This window comes from Pocillopora verrucosa, chromosome 6, assembly GCF_036669915.1.
Source record: "Pocillopora verrucosa isolate sample1 chromosome 6, ASM3666991v2, whole genome shotgun sequence".
Taxonomy (NCBI): domain Eukaryota; kingdom Metazoa; phylum Cnidaria; class Anthozoa; order Scleractinia; family Pocilloporidae; genus Pocillopora; species Pocillopora verrucosa.
This window is the reverse complement of record NC_089317.1, coordinates 9,422,878-9,449,281: the sequence shown is the minus strand read 5'-3', so window position 1 is coordinate 9,449,281 and position 26,404 is coordinate 9,422,878. Positions and strand designations below refer to the sequence as shown.

At 36.3% G+C, this 26,404-nt stretch overlaps 2 protein-coding genes across 3 annotated transcripts in view; one reads left to right on the top strand and one right to left on the bottom strand.

Moving 5' to 3' along the window:
* LOC131789600 (hemicentin-2) overlaps nt 1-22,874 on the bottom strand; it is a 28,915-nt gene extending 6,041 nt beyond the window's left edge. Inside the window, exons 1-23 of the mRNA XM_066169115.1 lie at nt 22,726-22,874; nt 22,239-22,586; nt 17,601-17,867; nt 16,880-17,140; nt 15,431-15,676; nt 14,943-15,209; nt 14,170-14,415; nt 13,682-13,948; nt 12,909-13,154; nt 12,421-12,687; nt 11,651-11,896; nt 10,856-11,122; nt 9,710-9,952; nt 9,191-9,454; nt 8,682-8,924; nt 8,163-8,426; nt 6,427-6,537; nt 5,632-5,747; nt 5,199-5,254; nt 4,021-4,169; nt 3,609-3,695; nt 756-875; nt 207-237 (exon numbers count right to left, since the gene is read on the bottom strand). Of these exons, the coding sequence (XP_066025212.1) occupies nt 207-237; nt 756-875; nt 3,609-3,695; nt 4,021-4,169; nt 5,199-5,254; nt 5,632-5,747; nt 6,427-6,537; nt 8,163-8,426; nt 8,682-8,924; nt 9,191-9,454; nt 9,710-9,952; nt 10,856-11,122; nt 11,651-11,896; nt 12,421-12,687; nt 12,909-13,154; nt 13,682-13,948; nt 14,170-14,415; nt 14,943-15,209; nt 15,431-15,676; nt 16,880-17,140; nt 17,601-17,867; nt 22,239-22,586; nt 22,726-22,789 (4,676 nt within the window). The 5' untranslated portion in view covers nt 22,790-22,874. The remainder of the gene's footprint in view (nt 1-206; nt 238-755; nt 876-3,608; nt 3,696-4,020; nt 4,170-5,198; nt 5,255-5,631; nt 5,748-6,426; nt 6,538-8,162; nt 8,427-8,681; nt 8,925-9,190; nt 9,455-9,709; nt 9,953-10,855; nt 11,123-11,650; nt 11,897-12,420; nt 12,688-12,908; nt 13,155-13,681; nt 13,949-14,169; nt 14,416-14,942; nt 15,210-15,430; nt 15,677-16,879; nt 17,141-17,600; nt 17,868-22,238; nt 22,587-22,725) is intronic.
* A 1,576-nt stretch (nt 22,875-24,450) lies between these two features.
* Nucleotides 24,451-26,404, top strand: part of LOC136282019 (immunoglobulin superfamily member 10-like) — a 34,679-nt gene continuing 32,725 nt past the window's right edge. For both annotated transcript variants that reach the window (XM_066169151.1, XM_066169150.1), the window contains exon 1: nt 24,451-24,548. In XM_066169151.1, coding sequence (XP_066025248.1) covers nt 24,452-24,548 — 97 coding nt within the window. In that variant the 5' untranslated portion in view covers nt 24,451. The remainder of the gene's footprint in view (nt 24,549-26,404) is intronic.

Below are 26,404 nucleotides of genomic sequence, written 5' to 3'. Positions count from 1 at the left end.
ATATGAAGAGGAACCTTTGTTCAAACGCCTCCTAAAATATATCGCAGCCTGTGATCTTGCTAACGGCCTAAAGGAGCGCTTGCTTTGCTTTAGAAGGCTTACATAACAAAAGAGCACGACGATTTCAGTTTTTACCATTACTGCGTATTTAACAAACATTGCGGCAACTATACATTATAAATCATTTTCCAAAACAAATGTCTCACCCGTCTGGATCGGCCCTTGCTGTATAGTTACCTACGAGTCAAAAACAAAAACAAAAACAAAAACGGTCATTTCTACTTCCAAAACAGAATTGATCTGTTTCTTTTTTTTTCTCTCCCTTCATCTTTTTTTTTAATTATTATTTTTCAAAATTCGGTGGCATTCATTATTACAGTTTCGGCATCGTGGAACAACTCAAACGAATCGGAAAAGAAAACAATTTGTTACCCATTTTTACCAGCTGTTTCTATCCCAGTTAGATTATTAGAACTAATTTCCCCTTAGGAACACTCACGTTTGTCCGATTTCTGGCATTTTGTTCCAAATCTCAAACAGATTGCCGGTACCGAATTATTTCTCCAGGGAATAAAAAAGTATAACTTTTCCTCTACCCCCTCCCCCCCTCAAAAAAAAAAAAAAGAGAGAGAGAGAGAGAGAAACATCATCAACAATAAGGCCAGAACTAAAAGGAAATGATGATAAAAGTAAAAAGTAAATAAATAAAAAAATCACCGCTAGAAAAAAAAAAAAAAGAATTCTGATAAGCTTACCATTTGAAAAGGATGCAACGTTTGATTTTTTCTTGTGCAAACCGTAAGCTATTATTGCTACGATGATTGCCAAAACTGCCACACCTCCAATCACACAGAGTACAATCAAACCAGGCTTCGCTGGAAAAGATCACGAATAAATAGCATGGAGTTATATGGCCTAGCACAGTTTATAATTGTAATTGAAGTGAATGGGGTGCAATTTGGTCTGAAATCGTACCCGTCATTTTAAATCACAACTAAGATTGCACAACACGGAGTTCAATTGCAGCTCTATTACATCCGTTTATGAAGCGCAAAATGTAACAAATATTCAACTGACGCAGTACTGAGCTGGTTTGTAAATGATTCAATGTTGCCTTTCATTTTGTTGCGATTTGATTGGTTACTTTAAATGATTGGTTTGTAGATGATTCAATGTTGCCTTTTTTATTTTGTTGCGATTTGATTGGTTACTTTAAACAAGCCATGAAATCTGATTGGTTGTTGCGTTTTAGGAAAGCTTTCTTATTGACTAGGATAAGATGCGATTTAGAGCAAACAATAGTGCGATGCGTAAATAAATGGCGCCGACCAGGACCACCAGTGATTTCAAAATGGACGTAATAAACTCCAGTAAATCTTACAAGAAAATTGATAAATTGATTATCAAATTCGATCAAGTTCCGAGTGGATATGAGCATGGGAGCCCTTCCCATTCCTTGTTTCCAGGTCAAATTGGAGTTTGACGTGGGGATTGGAGGAAGGAGAACGAGGAGAAGTATCCTCGCCAGAATGAGAGCAAACGAAACTTTTAACAAAAAAATGAAACTTGGTTCCGGTTTCTCGATAGTCACGTTAACAAAACGGGCTCCAAACTTTGATTAAAATCAAAACTTATGGATTAATAATGAGGCTACTAGCTAAAAAATTTCCCGAAATTTTCGCTGTTCGAATTACACTTTTTATATACCTCGATGTTGAATGTGAACACAGCAAACACAATAAAACCTGTTTGTCAAATGGGAACTACCAAGACTTTCCGAGAATCAAACCCAGGCCACAGGCAAGCTCTCTCATCACTACACCATCCAGGGTAACTGATCACTAATTTTATCATGATGTCATCGCAGTGAGCGCAAGGTACAGAAAACAGAGTGTGTATCATATCAAACGCTTTCCAAACTATTTTGTGTTTTCAAAAATAGCATTGGCCAAGAGTTTACTGAAACAAATTGGAACGCACCCCTGGAATTCGTTGGAAATAATTCGAGCTGAAAGAGGGCCGGTAAGGTATTGCTGGCGAATTTTCGAAAAATCAGTTCACGCGTCACGGATATAAAAGGGAAATTTTCTAATTTCTCATCTTGTGTGCAAGGTTTATTGAAATCTTGAGGTTTTCACGTAATGGGAAAAAAAAACAACAACATCAAAACAAAAACTTCAGGGTTCAAGTATACTTCAGGATATCAAATCTCGCCTTACAGTTTCATAAATTCACGAATAACGTTAACCTTTCAGTAAAATTCACGCGTCGTATTTAATTTTGGTCTTAATCACGAGTCATGTATAAACCCTTAGAGATGCACCAGTTTGTTCATACCTTAAGTTTCCGCTCAGGAGGTGATACTCCAAAGGGTCCAGCAAAGGAATATCTTTCAAAGATTCGACACCGATTATTTTCGAGAAATGGTGGAGAACATCGACAAGAGTTGACCAGATTTTAGAGTCCGTCGTTGTTTTCAGTGTAGAACCCGGCAAAAACCAGATGGCGCCCTCAAAATGGCTTTGTAGAGTGGGTCTACCGCATATTTTCCCTTTCATAATTATGTGACTTATTAGGGAACGTTGCACGGTTTGATTTTTCTTATTTTGGAAACAGTTACAGCTAACTGAGAAAGAGGATTACTTTTTCTAGAAGCTTATTTTTGCCCTTTTAATTGTGATACACATGTAGCATAATTCCCTCTCGTAAACATTGGTAGAGACATTAATTAAAATCTGTGATTCTGTCAATTTAGCATTTTTCCCCTGGATAGTGAAGGGTCTGAGGGTTTCATTAGATAGTTGAGCATTAATTTCCCTTGTGATCTTTTCCAAGTCCATGCAAGATTTAAATGATATATTTGTGCTCTATTCATGACATATAAAAATCTTTTAAAATTGTTCTGAACTGGACTGAAATTGTGTCGCAGAACTTCTGCGACACCCAGTGTACAGGTGGTTGAGAATTTCTGCAACATCCAGTGTATGAATGGTTGCAGAATTTCTGCAACACCCAGTGTACGAGTGGTTGCAGAATTTCTGCGATATCCAGTGTATGAGTGGACGCAGAATTTCTGCAACATCCAGTGACCGACTGTTTGCAGATTACATAGATTACCTCTACATCTTTTCATAGTTGACCATTAAAACATACTTTCTTACGGACATGTTAAATCTTGCAGAGGGAAACATAAATTTTGAATTCATTTTAAATTTTGTCTGCAAAATTTGACTATTAATTTTTTAAGAGATTAGCAAAACATGCAGAGAAAAATCATCGATTTATCCAAAAATGTACTATTTTGGAAAAAAAAAAAGGTTTGGAAAAGTTGTAAGCTTGCAATCATTTGAACTTGTTATACAATCGGTGAGAATGTCTTTTTGAGTGAAATCACCAACGTGATTAATGAAATACGCGCCCTCTGATTGGTCAATCAGTACGCTATATCATTAAAATAGTGGTTGACAATTTACATGTCAATCTTGTCTTTTGTGATTTCGCTCCAAGGTCAGGGCCATCTCCACTTTCACTAAAATCTACAAAAACTATTACTAACGTTATATTTTCACACAATAGGTTGATTTTAGAAAAAAAAAATTAATCCCTACCTTTTTTACAATCTTCTCCCTCAAAGAAGGTTCCACAGTCCTCGGGTGGTTGTGAAGTTGCAGTTGGCCCTGAAGTTGTAGTTGGCCCTGAAACATACATACAAAACATACAAAAAAAAAGCCTCATTTCATTCAGTTTTAAATTCTAAGCCACCCAGGCACATTTTCACTCATCATTACGGGTCTTTAAGGGAAAAGAAATCCCGGACCTAGTAATTCCAAATGCGGTTAAGCCAGCGCTAGGAAATGTTAAACTCTGACTTAGTTCAAAACGCCTCAAAAAGTTAGCTTTCAAAGTACAAAGTCATCAACTGTGTCTCCCAAAATCTGGCTTGTCGGATAATGGAGATTAACTAAGCAAAATGCTGTGATCTGCAAAACAGCAACAATTGACGAAGACAAAAGAACTAACCTGGGATATTATTTCCAACTCTAAACTCTTCAACTTCCATATCGCCAATTTTTCCCTTATTCGCTGCCTGCGTCAGCAATGCATTTACATTACTTTCTCCGACAGAATTGTTAAAGTTTAGTTCCAAGTCAGCAATAATACTTCCTGGCCTGAGAGGTAAGCAAGAAATCAAACCCTTTTAGACGAAAAGACAAATTAATAGTGATGTGCAGAAGGGCTTTAGGGGATTTAATTTAAACCTGGACTTCCTCGATAAACATTCTAGCTCTACTCCTTCCAATCTTGCCTCCCATCCTTTCAATACCCAAATTTCGATATTTCATTTTAATCGTAAAGCAGTCGTGTGCTCTTCCTAGCTCTAAGTCAAAATGTTCAGCTGAGAGCTTTAAGATTCTAGACTCAGACAAAACAACTCATTGCATAAAATTAAAGGAGGCATTGCACATGAGCCGCTTGAAACCTGAGCTGAATACTCAGATGCAAGATCACTTCACTTCACTTCCAAAAAAAAAAAAGAGAAAAAAAAAAGATTAACGTTCCAAGTGTTACATTTGCGCAGACGAGTGTCAACTATTGTAACGGTACCAATTGAACTACCGATTTAAACTGATAGCATACTGTTTATGTAACGTCTAAAATGTAAGTTAAAAGATACAACACAATAAACTGATGATGGCATGAGTTATGTCATCATCTTGTCTTTAAAAAAATTCCTCGTGAGTTTGAAATTTATTTTAATCTTGAAACAACAAAAATCAACCGGAGGATCTGGCTCACAAACTGTGGATTATTTAAGGTTTGTTCTCCAGAACAGCTTGTTATCCTGGGCGTCTAAAGTACACATATGACTCACTGTATTTCTTAACAAACCCTGTTCTATACATTTAGTTACGAGATACTACTCACAAATTTTAGTGCAGCTTTAAGAAGGACGTTCTACGTGATCTATAAATAATACCAGCGATAAAATCCTCCGGCATCACACGCACTCCCCTGTACGACATGTACGTTAAGCAGGAGATTATAGTTCGCTTAGTTTATAATCTCTTGACGTTAAAATAATGATTTGTTTGTGACGTCAAAGCTTCATATGCATCGGAACTGCTAACACTGCACAATAAACAAAATTAACCATAAAGTTTCTGATTTAAAGTACACAAAGTTTGAAAATGTATTACCTCAGTTTGATCACCCTAACGCTAATGAGACCAGTGCCATTGAATTCCTTCATCATCTGGAAAAACAAAACAAAAAAAGCTTCCATTTCTATGTTCTCTACTTTCTATGTACCGACAAGGAGAAATTTATGCCCCGATCTGCTGTTTTAAAACGACACTAAGAGCGAAGCCCTTCGTACGAAATTTTTATCCCAGTAAAACAAACATTAATTTCTATGGGAAAAGCACCACACTTCGCCTAATTCTGAGTAAGAAGGTGTCCGTGTAGAAATCGGGTAGGGCCTTGCAGTAGCCTGGTGCATATCTACACCTTCATAAATTATTCTAAATCATGATATGCAATGGGCTGTATTCCAAAATAATTATTTCTTTCCTTAAAACATTACAATACTAACTTCAAGTTAATCATAATTATTTTTACCAAAGCACTCACATTATTTTTAATATTTTGGACAAGTGTTTTCGTCTCTGAATTTTCCAAGTTGTCATATACTTGTTTGAACTCTCCCTTGAGTTTAAGTCCCACAACAACGTTTTTCTTAAGTTCCTCTGTTAGGAGCAAGAGAAGTATGAACATTACAAAAAGCGAAACTACATTTACTGTACAACCTGCATTGCACAAAAAATAACTCGTCAGAAAGGGATAAAACATCGAACACCTTCAGTTTATCTCAAAGCTTTGCGCAGCAGACAAATTGAACGAACATTTGCTTATCCACTTTAACGAAGTACCGCCACTATGGTAAATGCAAGAAGAAAGGTAATTTGGTTTCCACTGGGCGTGTAGTTGCAAAAAAAGCAAATGTGCAAAATTTTAATGTATGCGTGTATGGCTGAATGCAGTTTTGTCCTTTGGAAGGTTAAAGGCTGATTCATTCGAGACCAACATCAAATTACAAAGTATGTGCTTCGTTAAATGTATGTCTATTCTTTGGAGTGTTAAAGGCGGATTCATTAGAGATCAGCATCAAGTCTGAATGATTACTCTATCTGCCTATAAGTATGTCGCATATATATCAGGTATGCTAAGTTTCAGGTATACTAAGTTTCTAAAACAATGATCTTCATGCGGGGTATCAATAAATAAATGTGCACAACCGCGTGTAAAACGAAGATTTTGGTGAAAGAAGAGTATATTTAAAGTGTGCAAGCCTGGGAAGATGGCAAAATGAATCAAATGCAACGGGAGTGGCTTTTTATCTGCTACAAATTTAAAAGTTGTTCTAACCTTTTTCCAGACAGTTTGTTCCTTTTTTCCTCGGAGGACAGATACAAAGGTGTTTGTCTCCAAACTTACTACATGATGTTCCATTGGTACATGGTTTCCCACAGAAACCACCTGTAAAGAACGAGAGTTAAAATCGCGAGAAATTTACATTTCTACGTTCTAAATATGCTCAAGCTCTTTGGAGACAGTAAAAATCATAGGGGAAGTACAGATGCTAAATTTAATCAAGAAGGAAAAAATAAATCCAAAACTCTAAAACTGATAAAAATAAACTATTTCAGTTTACGAAGCAGTTTAGAGTTGTAATTTTATTTTAAAATTTTGACAGAGTTCTGGAAGAACCTTTATATTTCTCCGAAATGTCTTCATTACAGATAAAATATTTTTACGTTATTAGAGCTGTGATCACATCGAAAATATGTTGAACCCGGGGACCAGCACTTCCCATGCCTGGTTCGAACCAATCAGGTTCCAGGTAATTTCATATCAAACATGTATTTACTAGTAACTCAGCAATACCAGCTAATAACTTCTCTACGTTTTGTAGGAGAAGCATTTCCTATATCAACTTGACTCACCCGCCTTTATATAAGATAAAGGTAGAGAAAGATTTTTTTTTTCCCAAAGAATTCCGGAATCCGAAGGTCTGAGGTTCGAATCCTCATGGGAACTTAAAATTTTTTCTTTGTCCCAAGCTCGTGACGAGACCAAAAAAAAACCCACCTCTCAGTTTTAGCATAAAATCACATACCAAACACAACCTGCATAAATATGTAAAGAAATTCCAGGACTATTTCTCATAACCTTTTGAAGCTCCAATCCTTAACCCTCTTTGAACTAATTCATACCTGTACCTGTACTGTACAAGTTAGAGTTTACCCGTTGGATTTCCTTTGGATTTCCAATTGTACTCTGGGTAAGTGGTGACTTTACTGTTGCCCACAATTTCGCTACATAAACGTACCAACACATACATGTATCTGTGACACTTACCAGGCCCTGGTTGTTCGAAGGTTGGACAACGCTATTCGCTGGATAAATCTCTGTCCGGTAGATAGTGTAATACGTTTTGCTATCACTTATCCGCCGGATAGCGATTTATCCGTGGGATAATGTTATCTTACCTTTATACAAATAGGCCCAAAACACTACCAAAAGACATGCATATATATAATTAAACAACAAAAGTTTTAATCTCCACGCGAGGAAGCTAAACGAGCCTCAAGGACTTGGTGCTTTTGTTACTAAGGGGCAGTTTTCAAACAAGTGTCGAAAAACCAAGAAAAAAATAATCACAGTGATCAATAAGGTAAACCTTGTCATAAGCCAATAAGAACACGAATTGAAAACAAGCAAACTTCTTGAAGCGCGGGAAAACGCGAATGACCAAGACACGATGATTTTTAGTTTTGCATCTGATTGGTTGAGAGGATGGCGCGAGTTTTCGAGTATTTTAAAAAGAAGAATGGCAGGGTGCATTCGAAAAGAAGACTGGCATTTGATATGTCGCGATTCGCGACGAAAGTGGGTATATCATGAGACAAACGGTAATAATTTTTTATTTTTCACACCTATAAAAGTAGTCCAATGAGTAAGAAAATGGTATAGAAATTATCCAAAAGTTCCAAAAGACACATGAGACATTTCTCACAAAACAGATTACTGCCATAAAATTCACATCAGATATTTTTAAACCTATTGAATCAACATACCTTAATACAAAGATTAAGGCTTACCATACACGCTAACAGCAACATCCGTACTAGAAGCAGTTCCCAAGGTGTTGTTAGCCACACATTTGTAGACAAACACTCCTCCACTTGTCAATGTTTCGCTCCACATCCCCGAAAGGCTGACGGTCATGGCAGTGTCATTCTTAAACAGCTGGTATGTCGTCACTGCTGGCTTAGCAACAGCTGAGCAGTTAAAGGTAATAGTATTACCCTGAAATGCTTTGTCGTCGATCACAGAAGTTGTTAGTTGCACATTCTCTGGTTTGTCTACAAGAGTTACAAAAATATTACAATCATCAATTTAAACATCCAATAATCCCAACTTGATACATGTTGATCTCTCAAAACGCTGTAAGTACATCATTAACCTTTCTTAACATCTTTCTACACACGTCAAGGACAAGTAATGGACAGGTGGGGTCATAAGAAAACCCCTAAGTGACTAATTTACATATAGTTATAAAACTTGAACACCCACAAGCATTCACCATTAATAAATTCAATCTATAGGTAATTACTTACACTGCACATCAATGGTTGCCATCTCTGTTGCATTGTCACACTCATTACTGGCTTCACATTTGTATTTACCACCTTCACTCCTATTAATGTTCACAATCTCCAACACCTTTCCAGCAACACTCTGACCATTGGGCTTAATCCAAGACACCTTTGGTTGAGGCATTCCGTATGTAGTACATGTCAAAGTTAAATTGTCACCTTCGGTTACATTCTGATCTTGAATTGCTTTGATATTTGATGGCACTGTGGACAAACACAAAATTAAATACTGTACCAAAAACCTTTAGACAGTAAATAAATATTTTTGCAAACATTTCATTCATTAAACTTTACATTTACCAAAAGTTGCATTCATCCAACATATTTACATCAATATCTTAAAATAAGACAAACGGTGAATGATTTCTTATTTTCCACAACTATAAAAGTACATGTAGTCCAGTGAGTATTCACATCGATATTTTAAACCTAGAGTATTAACATACCTTAATACAAAGATCAAGGCTTACCATTCACAGTAACAATAACATCCGTACTAGATGCTGTTCCTAAAGTGTTGTTAGCCACACATTTGTAGACAAACATTCCTCCATTTGTCAATGTTTCGCTCCACATCCCTGAAAGGCTGACGTTCATGGCAGTGTCATTCTTAAACAGCTGATATGACGTCACATCTGGCTTAGCATCAGCTGAGCAGTTAAAGGTAATAGTATTACCCTGACATGCTTTGTCGTTGATCACAGAAGTTGTAAATTGCACATTCTCTGGTTTGTCTACAAGAGTTACAAAAATATTACAATCATTAGTTTAAACATCCAATAATCCCAACTTGATACATGTTGATCTCTCAAAACACTGTAAGTACATCATTAACCTTTCTTTACATCTTTCTACACACATCCAGCACAAGTACAAGTAATGGACAGGTGGGGTCATAAGAAAACCTCTAAGTGACTAATTTTGTTTCAAAACTTTAATACTCATAAGTATTCACCATTTATAAATTCAATCTAAAGGTAATTACTTACACTGCACATCAATGGTTGCCATCTCTGTTGCATTGCCACACTCATTACTGGCTTCACATATGTATTTACCACGTTGAGTCCTATTAATTTGTGTAACCTCTAACATGTGTCCATTGTGACGCTGACCACCAGGCTTAATCCAAGACACTTTTGGTTGAGGCATTCCAGATGCAGCACATATTAAGGTTAAATTGTCACCTTCGGTGACATTCTGATCTTGAACTGCTTCGATATTTGAAGGCACTGTGGACAAACACAAAATTAAATACTGTACCAAAGTCTCTAGTCCGTAAATAAATATATGTGTTACCATTTCATTCATCAAACTTTAAATTTACCAAAGCATTACATTTACCAAACACATTTAACCTAAAATACATGAATAATCGCCCTTGCTGGGGTCCCTTGTAACAATGTGTTGAATGATTGTATCCAAGGCATTCGTCATTTCTGCCTTCTTTGGTCGAAAACACTTATTGGGAATAAAAACAATTTAATTGGTGTCGTAGTTTTTTTAAATTGCTTAATTGAATGATTGTATCCAAGGCACCCGTCATTTTTGCGTTCTTAGGTCAAAAGAAATTATTGGGAATGAAAACAACTTAATTGGTGTCATAGCTTTTGCAGATTACTCCATTTCTTTGATTAGGTGACTCGGGTGACCATGGTGGAACTAAATGTACGGAAATACGCATTACTTAAAAAGGAAAGGATTTGACATCAGTTGACAAGAACAAAGGCAATATCCAAACGCACTTATCCACATCTCTACTCCTCATTCTACACAGTATATGTTTTCAGTGTACATTCACATAAACTAATTTGTTCCAATATGTAGAACAGCTAACTCGATCATGTACATTAGCAAGTGTATGCAAGAGAACAGCTTCACAGCGTCAGTTTATTGCAAAGTTACCTTTTTTCTATCAAATTCGATTGACAAGAAAAAAGATGTTTAAACGCTTTCCGCTCCTTATCACAACTTTAAAATTACCATTCCTCACTCGACCCTTTAAGAGTCCTGAGTAAACAATCAAACGAGTTTGTTCTAGTATGCAGCGCAGCTAACAGAATGATGTAAATTGATAAATGCGTGCAGAGAAAAATGATTCACAACTTAACTGAACTGCAAAGTTAAGAGCTTACCATTCACTGTGACCATAACAGATGAACTGACTTCTGATCCTAAAGAGTTGTTGGCCATACATTTGTACATGAACACTCCTTCCTTTGACATGTTCCTTTTCCACATTCCAGAAGGGTTTGGGTCTAAGATAGCAGTGTCATTCTCAAACAGCTGGTATGACGTCACTGATGGACTTGGATCAGCTGAGCAGTTGAAGCCAATCATGTCACCCTTACATGCTTTGTTATCCATGACAGATGTTGTCAATTGCACATTGTCTGGTTTGTCTACAAGAGTTACAAAATCATAAGTCATAGTCATAAATTGTGTCAAATATTGTGGTTGGTAGAAAGCTCACAGTAGTCTTTTTTTTATATTATTTATATGAAAATGTGTATGGGGCGTTGACAAAGGAATGAATAGAACAACATACTTTACAGCTTTGTATGATGTAGAACATTGAGTCGGTAATTTAATGTACATGTACATTTAATGTACATAAATCAGTGTAATAATAGAACCAAAATTAAGGAATAATTTGATAAAGTAGAAAAACAAGACTGAACGTGATATGATAAAACTCTTAAGATGAAGAGATTACTTTACGATGACCCTTCCGTGATTGCATAAGAGAAGTCTGACTGTATTACAAATTACATGCCTTAATCTTTGTAAAATTACCGAAACCTTAATCCCAATTCATACAAAATGTCCCATGTACATTCTACATGTAATAATAGCCATCGTCAGTGTATGGATTTACTGAACTTACAGATAAACGTAAACTTTTAATGAAAAGGAACTGTCAAACTTACGCAGCACAATAATGTTTGCCGTCTCTGTTGCATTGCCACATTCATTACTGGCTTCACATTTGTATTCACCAGCTTGAGTCCTGTTTATGTTTGTAACCTCCAACTTGTATCCACTAACACGTCGACTATCAGGTGTCATCCAAGACACCATTGGTGGAGGAATTCCAGATACATTACACATAAGAGTCACATTGCGACCTTCAGTTACATTCTGATCTTGTGTTATTTGGACAATCGAAGAAGGAACTGCAAAATTTGAAAATGAGGACAGGTGTAAATAGCAGCTGGCCACTGGCTCGCAGCCTTAAGCACATAGATCATAGCTTCCCTAATATAAATGTGCTTTTAGTCCACTTCAACTTGATTGCCTTTTAGAAATAAGAACATAAGAATATGCACATATACACTCGATTGCAAAAATTTTGACACCCAAAAAAATGTTGGCAATAAGCAATGAGACCCAGCAGCTTTATGGCTAAAAATGTACATGATAACCTTATTTACATATTGTTACAAGAAGCAAATGATAGAAGCCTCAACGTTTTCATGAAAGAAAAGAATGATCATCAACTAAGACTTGCCATAAATAGTAGAATGCCACTGAGCAAACATTTTCTATAAGGCCATTGAGTCTCATCAATCATGGATCCTGTTTTACAAGTGTCAACATTTTTATAATCAAGTGTCTGTACGCTCATGCAAATGCTGTCTTTATGTGTGCAGTTTTTCAAATTGTTCTCAAACAAACATAACTTGGCTATTTTGCTTACCATTCACAGTGACAGTAACACCCATGCTGTATTCTGATCCTAGAGAGTTATTGGCAACACATTTGTAAACAAAAACCCCTTCACTCTCCAAAGTCTTGTTCCACATCCCCGAGGCACTTGTGTTTAAAATGGCAGTTTCATTCTCAAACAGCTGGTATGATGTTACTCCTGGATTAGCATTAGCTGAGCAGTTAAAGCTGATGACTTTTCCCTTACATGCTTTGTTGTTCATGGCAGAACTCATTAACTGGATATTCTCAGGTTTGTCTAAAGACCAAAGAAACAATTTATAAATACATTTTCATTGGCCTCTGTAAGTTACATATTACAAAGTAGCTAAGGAGTCTCCCTCTTTACCTGGCTGATGCCAAAGCTACGAATAAACAAGCCTCTCCAGTAAAAATGTTACAGAGAAGCAAATTGATATACTTTGACAAAGAAATACAAGAAACAACATGTAACAAAGGATAACTTTTACATGTACTTACACTGCACATTAATAGTTGCCATTTTTGTTGCATTGCCACACTCATTACTGGCTTCACATTTGTATTTGCCATCTTGAGTCCTGTTAATGTGTACAACCTCTAACATGTATCCATTGTAACGCTGGCCACCAGGCTTAATCCAAGATACTGTTGGTTCAGGGACTCCAGATACTTGACACAACAGAGTCACATTGCCACCTTCAGTTATATTCAGATCTTGTGTTATTTTGGTGATTGAGGAAGGTACTGTAAAAGAAAAGTGAAAATGTGGAAGGATTTTAAAAGTAGCCAGTGACCAGCTTGTACACTTTCACAACTGCATCATTTCATTCCCAACATACAATGTACATGTAATTCCCTTCAACTTAGTTGCCACAAACAAACATCAAGATAATTGAGATCATGCACATACACACTAGATGGCTAAATGGTAGACACCTAAAAAATGTTAGCAATGAATGATGAGACCCAACAGCATTATGCATGCACATGTCACTAATAACCACAATAAGTTACAAGTGCTAAATGATAGAAGCCAACAATGCTTTCCTGTGAGAAAAAGCAGCAATTTACTATGAATATTATAATGGGATGCAACTGTGCAAACATTTCCCATAAAACTGTTTACGTGTAGTCTCATCGTTCATGGATAATCCTCCTTATGTCTCAATGTTCTTCTACAAGTAAGAGTATGTACACTCATGAACATGCCTGTATGTGTGTATAGCTTAAGGAACGGTTTAACAAACACTAGTTTGGTTTAGTTTGCTTACCATTTACAGTGACAGTAACACTCATGCTAAATTCTGATCCCAGAGAGTTGTTAGCCACACATTTGTAGACAAACACTCCTTCACTCTCCAAAGTCTTGTTCCACATCCCCGAGGCACTTGTGTTTAAAATAGCAGTTTCGTTCTCAAACAGCTGGTATGATGTCACTCCTGGATTAGCATTAGCTGAGCAATTAAAGCTGATGACTTTTCCCTTACATGCTTTGTTGTTCATGGCAGAACTCATTAACTGGACATTCTCAGGTTTGTCTAAAGACCAAAGAAACAATTTATAAATACATTTTCATTGGCCTTTGTAAGTTACATATTACAAAGTAGCTAAGGAGTCTCCCTCTTTACCTGGCTGATGCCAAAGCTATGAATAAACAAGCCTCTCCAGTAAAAATGTTACAGAGAAGCAAATTGATATACTTTGACAAAGAAATACAAGAAACAACATGTAACAAAGGATAACTTTTACATGTACTTACACTGCACATTAATAGTTGCCATTTTTGTTGCATTGCCACACTCATTACTGGCTTCACATTTGTATTTGCCATCTTGAGTCCTGTTAATGTGTATAACCTCTAACATGTATCCATTGTAACGCTGGCCACCAGGCTTAATCCAAGATACTGTTGGTTCAGGGACTCCAGATACTTGACACAACAGAGTCACATTGCCACCTTCAGTTATATTCAGATCTTGTGTTATTTTGGTGATTGAGGAAGGTACTGTAAAAGAAAAGTGAAAATGTGGAAGGATTTTAAAAGTAGCCAGTGACCAGCTTGTACACTTTCACAACTGCATCATTTCATTCCCAACATACAATGTACATGTAATTCCCTTCAACTTAGTTGCCACAAACAAACATCAAGATAATTGAGATCATGCACATACACACTAGATGGCTAAATGGTAGACACCTAAAAAATGTTAGCAATGAATGATGAGACCCAACAGCATTATGCATGCACATGTCACTAATAACCACAATAAGTTACAAGTGCTAAATGATAGAAGCCAACAATGCTTTCCTGTGAGAAAAAGCAGCAATTTACTATGAATATTATAATGGGATGCAACTGTGCAAACATTTCCCATAAAACTGTTTACGTGTAGTCTCATCGTTCATGGATAATCCTCCTTATGTCTCAATGTTCTTCTACAAGTAAGAGTATGTACACTCATGAACATGCCTGTATGTGTGTATAGCTTAAGGAACGGTTTAACAAACACTAGTTTGGTTTAGTTTGCTTACCATTTACAGTGACAGTAACACTCATGCTAAATTCTGATCCCAGAGAGTTGTTAGCCACACATTTGTAGACAAACACTCCTTCACTCTCCAAAGTCTTGTTCCACATCCCCGAGGCACTTGTGTTTAAAATAGCAGTTTCGTTCTCAAACAGCTGGTATGATGTCACTCCTGGATTAGCATTAGCTGAGCAATTAAAGCTGATGACTTTTCCCTTACATGCTTTGTTGTTCATGGCAGAACTCATTAACTGGACATTCTCAGGTTTGTCTAAAGACCAAAGAAACAATTTATAAATACATTTTCATTGGCCTTTGTAAGTTACATATTACAAAGTAGCTAAGGAGTCTCCCTCTTTACCTGGCTGATGCCAAAGCTATGAATAAACAAGCCTCTCCAGTAAAAATGTTACAGAGAAGCAAATTGATATACTTTGACAAAGAAATACAAGAAACAACATGTAACAAAGGATAACTTTTACATGTACTTACACTGCACATTAATAGTTGCCATTTTTGTTGCATTGCCACACTCATTACTGGCTTCACATTTGTATTTGCCATCTTGAGTCCTGTTAATGTGTATAACCTCTAACATGTATCCATTGTAACGCTGGCCACCAGGCTTAATCCAAGATACTGTTGGTTCAGGGACTCCAGATACTTGACACAACAGAGTCACATTGCCACCTTCAGTTATATTCAGATCTTGTGTTATTTTGGTGATTGAGGAAGGTACTGTAAAAGAAAAGTGAAAATGTAAAAGGATTTTAAAAGTAGCCAGTGACCAGTTTGTACACTTTCACAACTGCATCATTTCATTCCCAACATACAATGCACATGTGATTCCCATCAACTTAATTGCCACAAACAAACAATTACAATTAGGATCATGCATGAATGCACTAGATCGCTATATGGCAGACACCTAAAAAATGTTAGTGATGAATGATGAGACCCAACTGCATTATGAATGCACATTTCCATAATAACCACAGTAAGTGGTGGCCAACGATGCTTTCCTGAGAGAAAAGACTTATCATAAACAACAATTTACCATATATATTATAATGGCTTGTAACTGTGCAAACATTTCCCATAAAGCTGTTTACATGTAGTCTCACCATTCATGGATAATCCTCCTTCAGTGTCAAAGTTTTTCTACAACTGTGAGTATGTACACTCATGAACATACTATATGTGCATAGCTTATCGCATGGTTTAAACAAGCATAACTTGAACTAATTTGCTTACCATTCACAGTGACAGTAATACATGAGTTGCTACCTGATCTCGGCAACTTTGTAGTAGATTATTCCATAAATAAGAGTTTCTTCACTCTCTTTCCCTTTATCAGCCAGCAAGCATACTTGCCAAATAAGAGTGTTGTGCATTTGTATACAATATCATTAGACTCACTAGGCTTTCATGTAGCATAATATGCAATTTGCATGGTGTAACTAAATTTTTTTTTTCCCATGCTGACCATCTTTCAATTGGAGCCCTGGATAGGATGGAGTCTAGACATTCATCAATTAACACTTGAAGAAACAGGACCAAGGACATAAAAGCCTTCATAAGACAATACTGCAAAGTGCTGTGATTGCTTTTCACCTAAAGTGGACAGGTGTTCAGTTTTTTTCCTTCCATGTAAATGACACCTGAATCACGCTATTTCATTATACATGTAATGTAAACTACAAGAAACTGTGGAACTAATACAAAATATTAAAAAAATATTTAAAATATTAAAAACTAATACATAATATCAAAGCAACCTCACCAACAAAAATACCCATGTGTTGTTGCCACTTGAAGTTTAATACACAATACACAACATTATGGAGAAAATGGAATTAAAGCATCACCATTACACCAGTATTCATTAACCATATTTAATCTATTAGCTGTAACAGGTAACAACTACTTCTCACACTGTACCTTTCACTGTGACATTGACAGTCTTCTCAGCTGTACCAACAGTGTTATTAGCCACACATCTGTAGCTAAAGTCTCCTCCTTTTAAATCTTTCCTTATCCATACCCAAGCTGAGCTGTTTCCATCATTAACTGGTAATTCATTCTCAAACAGTTGATAAGTATGCACCGCAGGTTTACCATCTGCTGAGCAGGTGATACTGATAACATCACCTTTACATACAACTGAGTCATTCACCATTAACTTGACATTCTCTGGTTTGTCTAAAGAGAAGAAAACAACAACATTTTGATCATACATCAGTATCAGAGCATGTGATGTTGTACATCATGTTGCAAGAGCCAAAGAATTTTCTGTCTGGTCCAATGCCATAAGCAACTGATTGCTCCTCCTCCCCTTTCTTTTTTTATTCTGACAAGCAGCTTTTTTTTATATCATTTATTCTCCCTGGATTTCTCAACACCCTGTGCTAGGCTGCATGGCTTTTTCAGGCCTTACTTGCATCATCAAAGTGTATTTTAATAAAAGTGCCCACATGACTATACCACTTGTAAAAAAGCAAATCTTTACTTATCTTTTTCTTTTCTTTTGTAGTTGACTTACACTTTTTTTTTCCATTTTTAAGTTTTATTTTGCATTATTTTTACCTACTTAGACAATCGATCCTACATTCTATGAAAAATAAAAACCAACTATAGATACAATATACAATTATCTACTTACAATTAACTTCTACTTTCACTGTGTGATTTGGTGCTGTTCCTATTCCATTATATGCTGTACAGCGATATGTTCCACTGCTATTTCTGTTGGTTGCAAAATTAAACTGGTTCTCAGTTCCCAGTACACCACTGTCACTGCCATTAGTATATACTTTGGTCCAGGTGATGTTTGGTGTTGGTACACCATCTGCGATACACTCCAATGTAACACTTGGGTCCCCTTCCACAACAACTTCATCACTACTAAAGCTGTTGAATTCTGGTGGATCTATTAAATAAAATTTATTTATTTACACACATGTTTGGAGTAACATAACATACACTTGCTATAAACTAATCTGCCCCAAAACTTAGATCCTAAAATCATAGTAGAAAATTTCACGAAAATTTCACTACTAAAGCTGTTGAATTCTGGTGGATCTGTTAAATAAATGACAAACAGACAACTTTGCACACATGTTTGGAGTAACATAACATACACTTGCTATAAATTTGTTTTTCAAAATAACTTAAATTCTATGAAAAACAACACAAAGTTTCAAATGGAGAGTCATGTAATTTTTTTGGAAACACTTAAGTTAGAGTGCTTCTCCACTAGGGAGTGTTACGAAAACCAAACTTAATGTTCAGGTAAAAAACAACTGCAACCAAACGGCACAAAGGAAAATGCCTCCATAAGTCTACTAGAATGAATACAATATGAAAACATGATAACTTCTACTTAGCAAACAAATAACTTTCAAACATGAATGTTTAAAATTACCAATAATTGGTTGAAAGAATTGTACAAGATTGGTAAGTGAGAGACCTGAGTAAATCACAGCAAACCGGTGCAATCCCAGATAACCTTTTTACAATTACATTTACTTGCTCATCAAATAAAATTGATTTCAGTGCATGAAGAATAATTTTTATAAGTTTGATCACTGGTTAAAGAAGCACAGTGGATAAGGTAAAGAGTAAAAGCAACAATTCTTAGGTAATGAATTTAAGGCACAAGTCCTTAAGGAACTAAAGATTAAAGATTTAAAGATTTAGAAAATGATTTATTTTTCAATGCTTTGTGTGCCAACATGTACCTATAGTGACTCAGAGTGGCTATCCATAAGAAAGTTCTATATCTTGCCATCTGGCAAATAAACCAAAATTTACTAGACAAGAGTTATTACAATACACTGTAGTATATGATACTATCTGCTAATAGTGATTAACCTCATGGATTAGAAAATACATTGTGAGTGTTGTTAATATAACATTGGTGGTTGGTTTGGTGCAATTTCAAGACATCACATGAAATATTTTAGCAACTTAAATTATCACTTTTCAAAAAACACCACATAGATTGTATTCAGATCTATAAAAATTATACGTATGCTGTTTTTCAGTTCAAGTTTTAATGAAAACATGTCAACTATAAGAGAGATAGAGGCAGAGATGAAGTCTGTGATTCTTAGACTTTGAACAATCAATGAATTATACAGAGTATAATATGGTTCATGACCACAAATAATATATTAGTTCAAAGTCCTTCAAGTATATTTATTTGAAATTCAGATGTTCTTCTAAAATATCGCCATGTAAATGACTTGTCTCCAATAAACAACTCCCACATGTTGTGAAAGCTCTAGAATCATATACCATGAATTGAGACAACAAAAATTTATTCCCAAAGACCAATATGACCAAGAGTGAATTTTTGTGGGAGTTTTTGAAAACAACCTACAGTAAAGTTAATTAGTCATTAATTTGAAAAAATTTTGTTTTAATTGCTCTACATGACAAAAGAGGCACTGCAACCTTTCACAGATGGGTACCTTGTGACTATAGACATTTTTAATCTCTCTTTTCATTGCAGTAATTTGCACAAAAGCTCCCTCAAAAGAAATTCAAAATAAAGGCATAACTGTTTCTGCCAATGCAATATTAGCTACATCAGAGCAGATGTATGTTGGTCACATCAATATCAGGCTTTTGTTTACACCATAGGAACCAAAAATGCAAACAACATTAAGCTTGAGCAATTTCTCCATAAAGACCCAAAATAGACAAGGAGGGAAAAATGATGAGAATTTGCACAGTCACTGTCAAAAGGAACAATTGAGCATTTTTGAGACATAACATCATGAAGACAAAATTGTTTTCCTTTCAAGACCAAAATAGTCTTGAAGAAAAAAAATTGTTTTTCATCATAATAACCATTGTGCTGCAAGAAATTTAGATATCCTTCACTTCTTCAAAGTAACTCTCCTTAAAGGAAAAATTTCATGTGCAGTTTTGGTTCACATGTGATTCAACAATATTATTGTTTGTTGCTACATGCCAACCCAAGATGGGTATCACTAACAAGTGGATAAAAAGCACTATTTGGATGATAAATGTTCACATAAGAGGCTAACATCTTTCTAATAGACAGCATCAAGCATGAACCTATAATCGGTAGTTGCCGGGATGTGCAGGATCATACAGTAGTGAACTATGACAGCTAGAGTCAAAATTAATTATCAAAACTGAAAAAATTCAGTAAAATTACACAAGTCATTATCTTGGACAAAAACTGCAGTTTCCAATGATAATAGTGGACTACAGTTGGTTTGATAATGTTTAAAAGCATTAACAGAATTCACAAAAAATTACTTCTGCCAGGATTTGCATATTCACAAAATGTAAACCTTAATTGAGTTAAGGGTTTTAAACAAAGATGTAAAATACATGAAGAAATGGGACAGAGAGGTCTTACAAATTAGAACAATGCCTCATCTAATGATATCAGAATGCATGATCAACTACTGGTAGCATATTGGGGCAAAGTCCCATCACATTTGTTTTACTTTCAGTTTTGCTTCCCAAATGCTGTCATGCGTTTTTCTCAAGAACATGATCCACAGATTTTCTGAAACCTCTGGCTAGCATCTAAGAGCTGACTAAGATAAGACAATAACCTATTTTTCCAGAGACCAAGATAACTTGAAAAACTGTCAAAATAATTTTTCTGGGAATTCAGTTTTCCATGTATTTCAAGACAACCGTGTGATAATTAGTCAATACTATGCACGACTTCAAAAGCTGTCATGATTCCACACAATAGAAAGGAGGTACTAAACCTATATGCTGGTTGCGTGCCTGATGAAAAGATGTTTTTAGCTTGTATGTTATAACTAAATTGGACACAGCCTCCCACAAAAGAAATAAAAAAATTAACTCATAATTATTTTAATTCAGGACTAAGTCACTGCAAATGTCTATCACCAAACCAATATCCAGCTTTTGTTTACGCCAGTGGAACCAAAGTTACAAATAACTTTAAGAGTGAAGTTCGTTTTCAAACCTAAGAACAGTTGAGTTACAAACAATAAGAATTCTCATACTCTCTGTTAAATATATAAGTATTTTTTGGCAAACATTGCTCTCTATAAACAAACCACATATTGGTTTAAAGAATTTATTTCTCTCTTTATTAGTATGCAATGCGCTGAAACGAAATTTGTTATCCTTCACTGCCTTAAAGGAATGAAGTCAATCTAGAAACACCGTTTTCCAAAACTGCATTTTTGCCGGAATTTACCTTTTTTGAAAACGAATGGTTTTGATTTTTTACGCAAACAATATCTAAACAGTGTAGCCATAACATTCAGAGCGCTATTTCGGGACGTGACAAAACAACTTAAAACATTGAGGCAATATAAATGATTCATGCGACAAAAAAATGACCATTATCGTCCACTCGTTGTCCGTAAACAGAACTTAAGCTCTTTGAAACTTATCAAGAAATACACACTGGCTTAAAAACAGCAGAAGAGCATTACGCTAAATTGAAATCGCAAATCTTTGAATGATTGGAAAAAACAATAAACAGAAGACGTCCTCTCAAACTTCACATAGTTATCTGATAAAATCATTAAACATGTATAGAGTCGTTAAATGCAAATGAACTGAAAGTGAGTTTTCTCGGACTGGCCACATAACGGAGGATATTAAGCTTAAGTACGCTTAGCTCTTTCTTTGAAAAAAGCGACGACTTTGAAAATATTCCACTCATTAAATAGTCGATGAGAATTTCGTATAAAACGTAATTTAAGCAGCGTTAGATAGCAACGCAGGTTTACATTTGTTTACCTATTCTAGCATCGCATATCCTATGAAAAGGTGTAATGTATGCTTTTTTCTGATATTACTAGCCCTATCAGCGTTCTTTAAAATGTAACTTGAGCCTTAACAGATCACGAAAAAACTAAGTCACACAGAGCGAAAATACGCGATGTGTCTGCAGCAGTGCTCGAGGAGCCGAAGATTGTCGCATTCTGCGCGTTTTATTGTTTACATTAAATATGTGTAATTTGAAAACGTAGGTCTCGAACCTGTTTCGAGATAAGACTGCAGTAAGTCTCGACTTCTTCCCGTATATTTGGTGAATATCGGCGCTAACAAGTTTTTGTTACAGCAATTCAGCGACTATCTTACGCTGCTTTATACAGCATATCTTCCGAAGCTAGCTGGAAAATAGCAGTAGTTTGCGTCAAGAATGAATGAATTTAAATATCCAACAATAAAACGTGATTCACCTTTACGGAATAATTTCAATTTTTTCAACAAATAGAACCGTTAGAGATAATATTCGTGAAACTTTTGGTGGTTTACTTACACTGTACTTGAACAATCAATTTGCCATTGGCAGGGTTGAAAGTACTGTCGGTCACTTGAATTTCGTAATCTCCACTCTCAGATCTATGCATTGCAAAGATTGTAATTTCTGCTCGTGCAGCATTGATGTTTTCTTGAATGCGACCCTGATAAAAACTCGTTGGAACCGTTGCATCGAGGTTTAAGTCACGTTTGATCAAAATGGTGCGGGAGGGAGAGCTGCTGACGAACTGAAACTGAACTCTGTCAAACGTTCCATTAAGGTTGTACTGCCACACAAAGGTGATATTGTTGCCTTCCAAAACATAGAACGGATCTGGAGGAGTTGCCGTAAATCTTGGTAATAATTCTACAAAACAAACCAAAAAATTATGTAAACAGCACAGATCCTTTAACCAGTTTGAAAATATAACCCGACAGTCCATCGCGAAGCTGTTTTTCGCGCCAACGGAAACGTTCGCTCAGTAACGATGAGTTCGTGTACCTACCTGCTTTACGAATAAACAAAACCAAGCATAAGAATATAGACACGTTGGATATAACTGAAAACATTGCAATTTCTGCGCCGTGAAGGCGAACCACGCTTCAAGATGCGACGGTAGGGAAGTAGAGAAATAAATTGCAAACGTTATAAATAGGGGCCCGCGAATTGTAAACCAGCGGCTACATCGCGCTTCTTCCGCCTTATTGTGTTCTGCACCGCTTCATGTCTCGTCACCTATCAGAGACGGAACATACGGGAAGTTGGAAAGGTACAAAACATGCGTTAAAAGAGTTGCCCGAGGCGCAGCCGAGAACAATAGTGAAGCTTCTTGAATTCATTCCAAATTTCTCAAATGCTTCATATCTCGATAAATGCACTGCTGATGAATGAATAAGTACTTTTATTACAGTTTTAACATTGACTTTTCCTAAATCAAAGTACTTGGAGTAAATCAAAGTATTTGGAGAAACAATTCGCAATACATCTTTATAAATCTGCTTAATCAAAAACATACTAAAATAAAACAAGAACGGTTAAATAACTCACCAGATAAACACATGCTACCCAAAATTATGCATAAAGCAGGAAAAACGTTATCTAGAGAGAAATACATCGAGACAAAGGAGTGGTAGATACGCTGATAGAAGCGGAAAGCGTACAGATATCCTGGGCGTACGGAACCCGCGTCATAGATTCACCATGCTAGAACGCTGGTTACCACGCATCATGGCCAGAAAACTGCGTAGCGTTGTGTTGAAATTATTGAAAGCTATTGGATTCATTTTTAAAATCCTCCATTGAACGATAATTTGCGTATCAGCATTTATAAAAAAATTTTACCGACCTGTAGAATGGTGTTAATAAAGCTGAGGGTTACTTGGAGTCATACGAATCAGTATTACTATTGAAATCGAACTATCGTCAAATCCAAAAGTAATTTCGACGCTTTTAGGACTTCAATGTTAATTTGTTTTCCTTACCGAGTATCTCGATGTCTATCTCAATATATAGGAGAGTAACTGAAGACCATCTTGAACATTTTGAAACTCACAGCTACACTGGACGAGAACGTTACAGTAACTGGAAATACGACTGTATATGGCATTAAATGGACGCACTGCAGTGTTTACGTTGAAATTTACATCAGTACGAAATCGATAAGAGAAACGAGGGCGGTATCTTGCAATTTTTCATAGCGCAAATTTTCCCTAAAATCTGTTGCGAAACCCGCAGTTCTCCCGCGTCAAATTGAAAACAATGCTTATGCCTTTGTTTAAGTTTAGGGAGCAAGGAAGTAACCAAGTGTACTATAGTAACAAGGGCACCGCCAAATCGAACAGTAAGCAATTTTCCAGGATAAACTGGACGAGTCGATTTAGCTGATCATCTCTATATCTATGAATCATCTTACTTATTTATTTCGAGATTTGTTCAGTCTTTCATTCATTCACTTCTTAAGTTCTCCTCCCAGAAACGCTCTCCCCACCCATACAAAAATAGGAGAAGGACACAACTGATCAAGAAATGAACGAGCGGAACTCCTTCTGATAACAGCAAACAACAAGAAACTCACACACGGAGGAAAGGAGGGGGGGGTGAAAGAGTCACATTTTTGTGAGGCAGTGTTGGGGCAGAAATAATTGAACAGTAGGTTGCACCTTATCTTATTGACCTAATGGCCTACATTGTAAATATTTCACAAGCCGAATAAATTAACTTTCATAGCAGTCATGCCAACTCAAACAGGAAGCCATTTTAGCTCACTAAAGTGGATGATGTCTATCGTCAAGTTTCTACTCCTTTCATTGGTTTCTGTCCCCTGTGCAGGTAGGGCGACACTCTTATCCTTAGATATTCATAACTGTAGATTAAGGGAAAGGAAAGTAAAAGAAAAACTGCATTAATGGAAACGGTGTATAAGTGATAGCTGAGATGACACGATCGACAAGTTCTTAGCTCGGTGATTGTAGAGTTATTTAGTTGTACAAAACAAGTTTTTGTAAATAGGAAATATAACGACAGAACACCGTCAAAGAATGGCGGAGAAAAACACTGAATTTGAGAAAGCCCAAGGCGAAGCCAACACAAACTTCATGTTTTTTCCTCGAACGGCAAGACGTCAACCAAAGCATGTTCTGTGTAATATACAATTGATGTGACGTCAATAACCACTGCTTTCCAAATAATAACGACGCGTGATCAAAACGGGAAAGTCTGCGGGCTAAAATTGACAGCAGCAACATAGACATAGCGTCCGCATACGCCAAGCAAGAACTGGATTTTAGAACCCGTTCTTTTGTTCGGGTTTATCCTAAACTCGGGCAGAGACTCAACTTAGTGTATGTTGAATGATTTTTTTCTTTGCCAATTGATTTCCTATCTTAAGGTAGGATCGATGCTCTTTAAGACTATACCGAATAACGCGTGGAAATGCCTCTCTTGGTATACTATTTAGATCAAAACAACCGCTGTTGGATAAGTTTGATAACCTTGACTAATCAGGGATCAATATGTGTCAGCAATTTCGTGCAACAGAGATTAATCTATTTGTCTCGTCGACCCTCACTTCAAGCTCCTGGTAAATCCAGATGCATGTATGCATAGAGATTTACGACCGTCATGAACAAAAAAGAAAAAAACAGTTGTAGTGGTGGTAAGAGCTTCCTTTCCGTGCAGAATTCACAATCAAAATCACTTATGTAACTCTACCGTCACATTTTTCATGTGACTTATCTTTAGCTCTAATGACGACTCGAGATGACTTCCGCCTAGATTTTAAATGTCAATCAATGTCAGAGTCCTTAAATTAAATTCGTCTTAGACGTTTTATCCGGATAAAATATCGATAACGCGTCTTCAGTTTTAACGTCGCACTAGCGTCGCGTCAAATGAAATGCATAGATTCTCTTAATATATTTCAATTTATTTTGGCGAGCCCGCAGCGACCCGTGGCGAGCTTTTCAAGTATTCCGCATGCGCAAAAGCTCCTCTTGGGCACTTCCCGCGCGAGTTTACGTTGTAGTTTATGGCCGTGACGCCTTGGAGGAAAAGTTTGTCATCTTCTTGCAGTAATTGTGAGAGACAAACGAATTATTCTTGTATAGCGTGTGGTAAAAGTGTTTGTGTTCGATCGGAATGTGCGACCTCATGTAACGAATATACTTGATCTCCGGTATTTCTGTCAGTTTAATCCTTTCTTTTATCACCTTAACTTATTCCCCGTCATTATTGAAGCTGGCAAAGTAATATTTATTTTTTGGTGAATATTTTTGTCCGACGTACTTTTCCTAGGTCGAAAAGTAACATCAAAACAAAGACAGTTTTAACAATGACCAATATGACAGAATCTAATAAGCTTCTAGCTTTTAAAAGCCAAAAGGATGGTTAAAAGGTTACTGCAAAAATTTCCTTGTGTATTTCTGTTGCTCTATCGTGAGACGAACTCAAAGTCAGGCAAAATTTACTTGGTAGCGGCTATGAAACATACATAGTGTGCCTACTTGTCGCCACCGTTTACTAGCATAAATCAGTACAATTTGTAAAAAAAATCTAACATAACATTCTTACCTTGTTCATTTATGATTTTATTAGCTGTTTCGATTATTATATTATGCTAAGGTTTTACTTTTTGACAGGATCCCAGGTTTTCGTTGTGTTTTTCCCTCCCCATTTATATCGTAAGC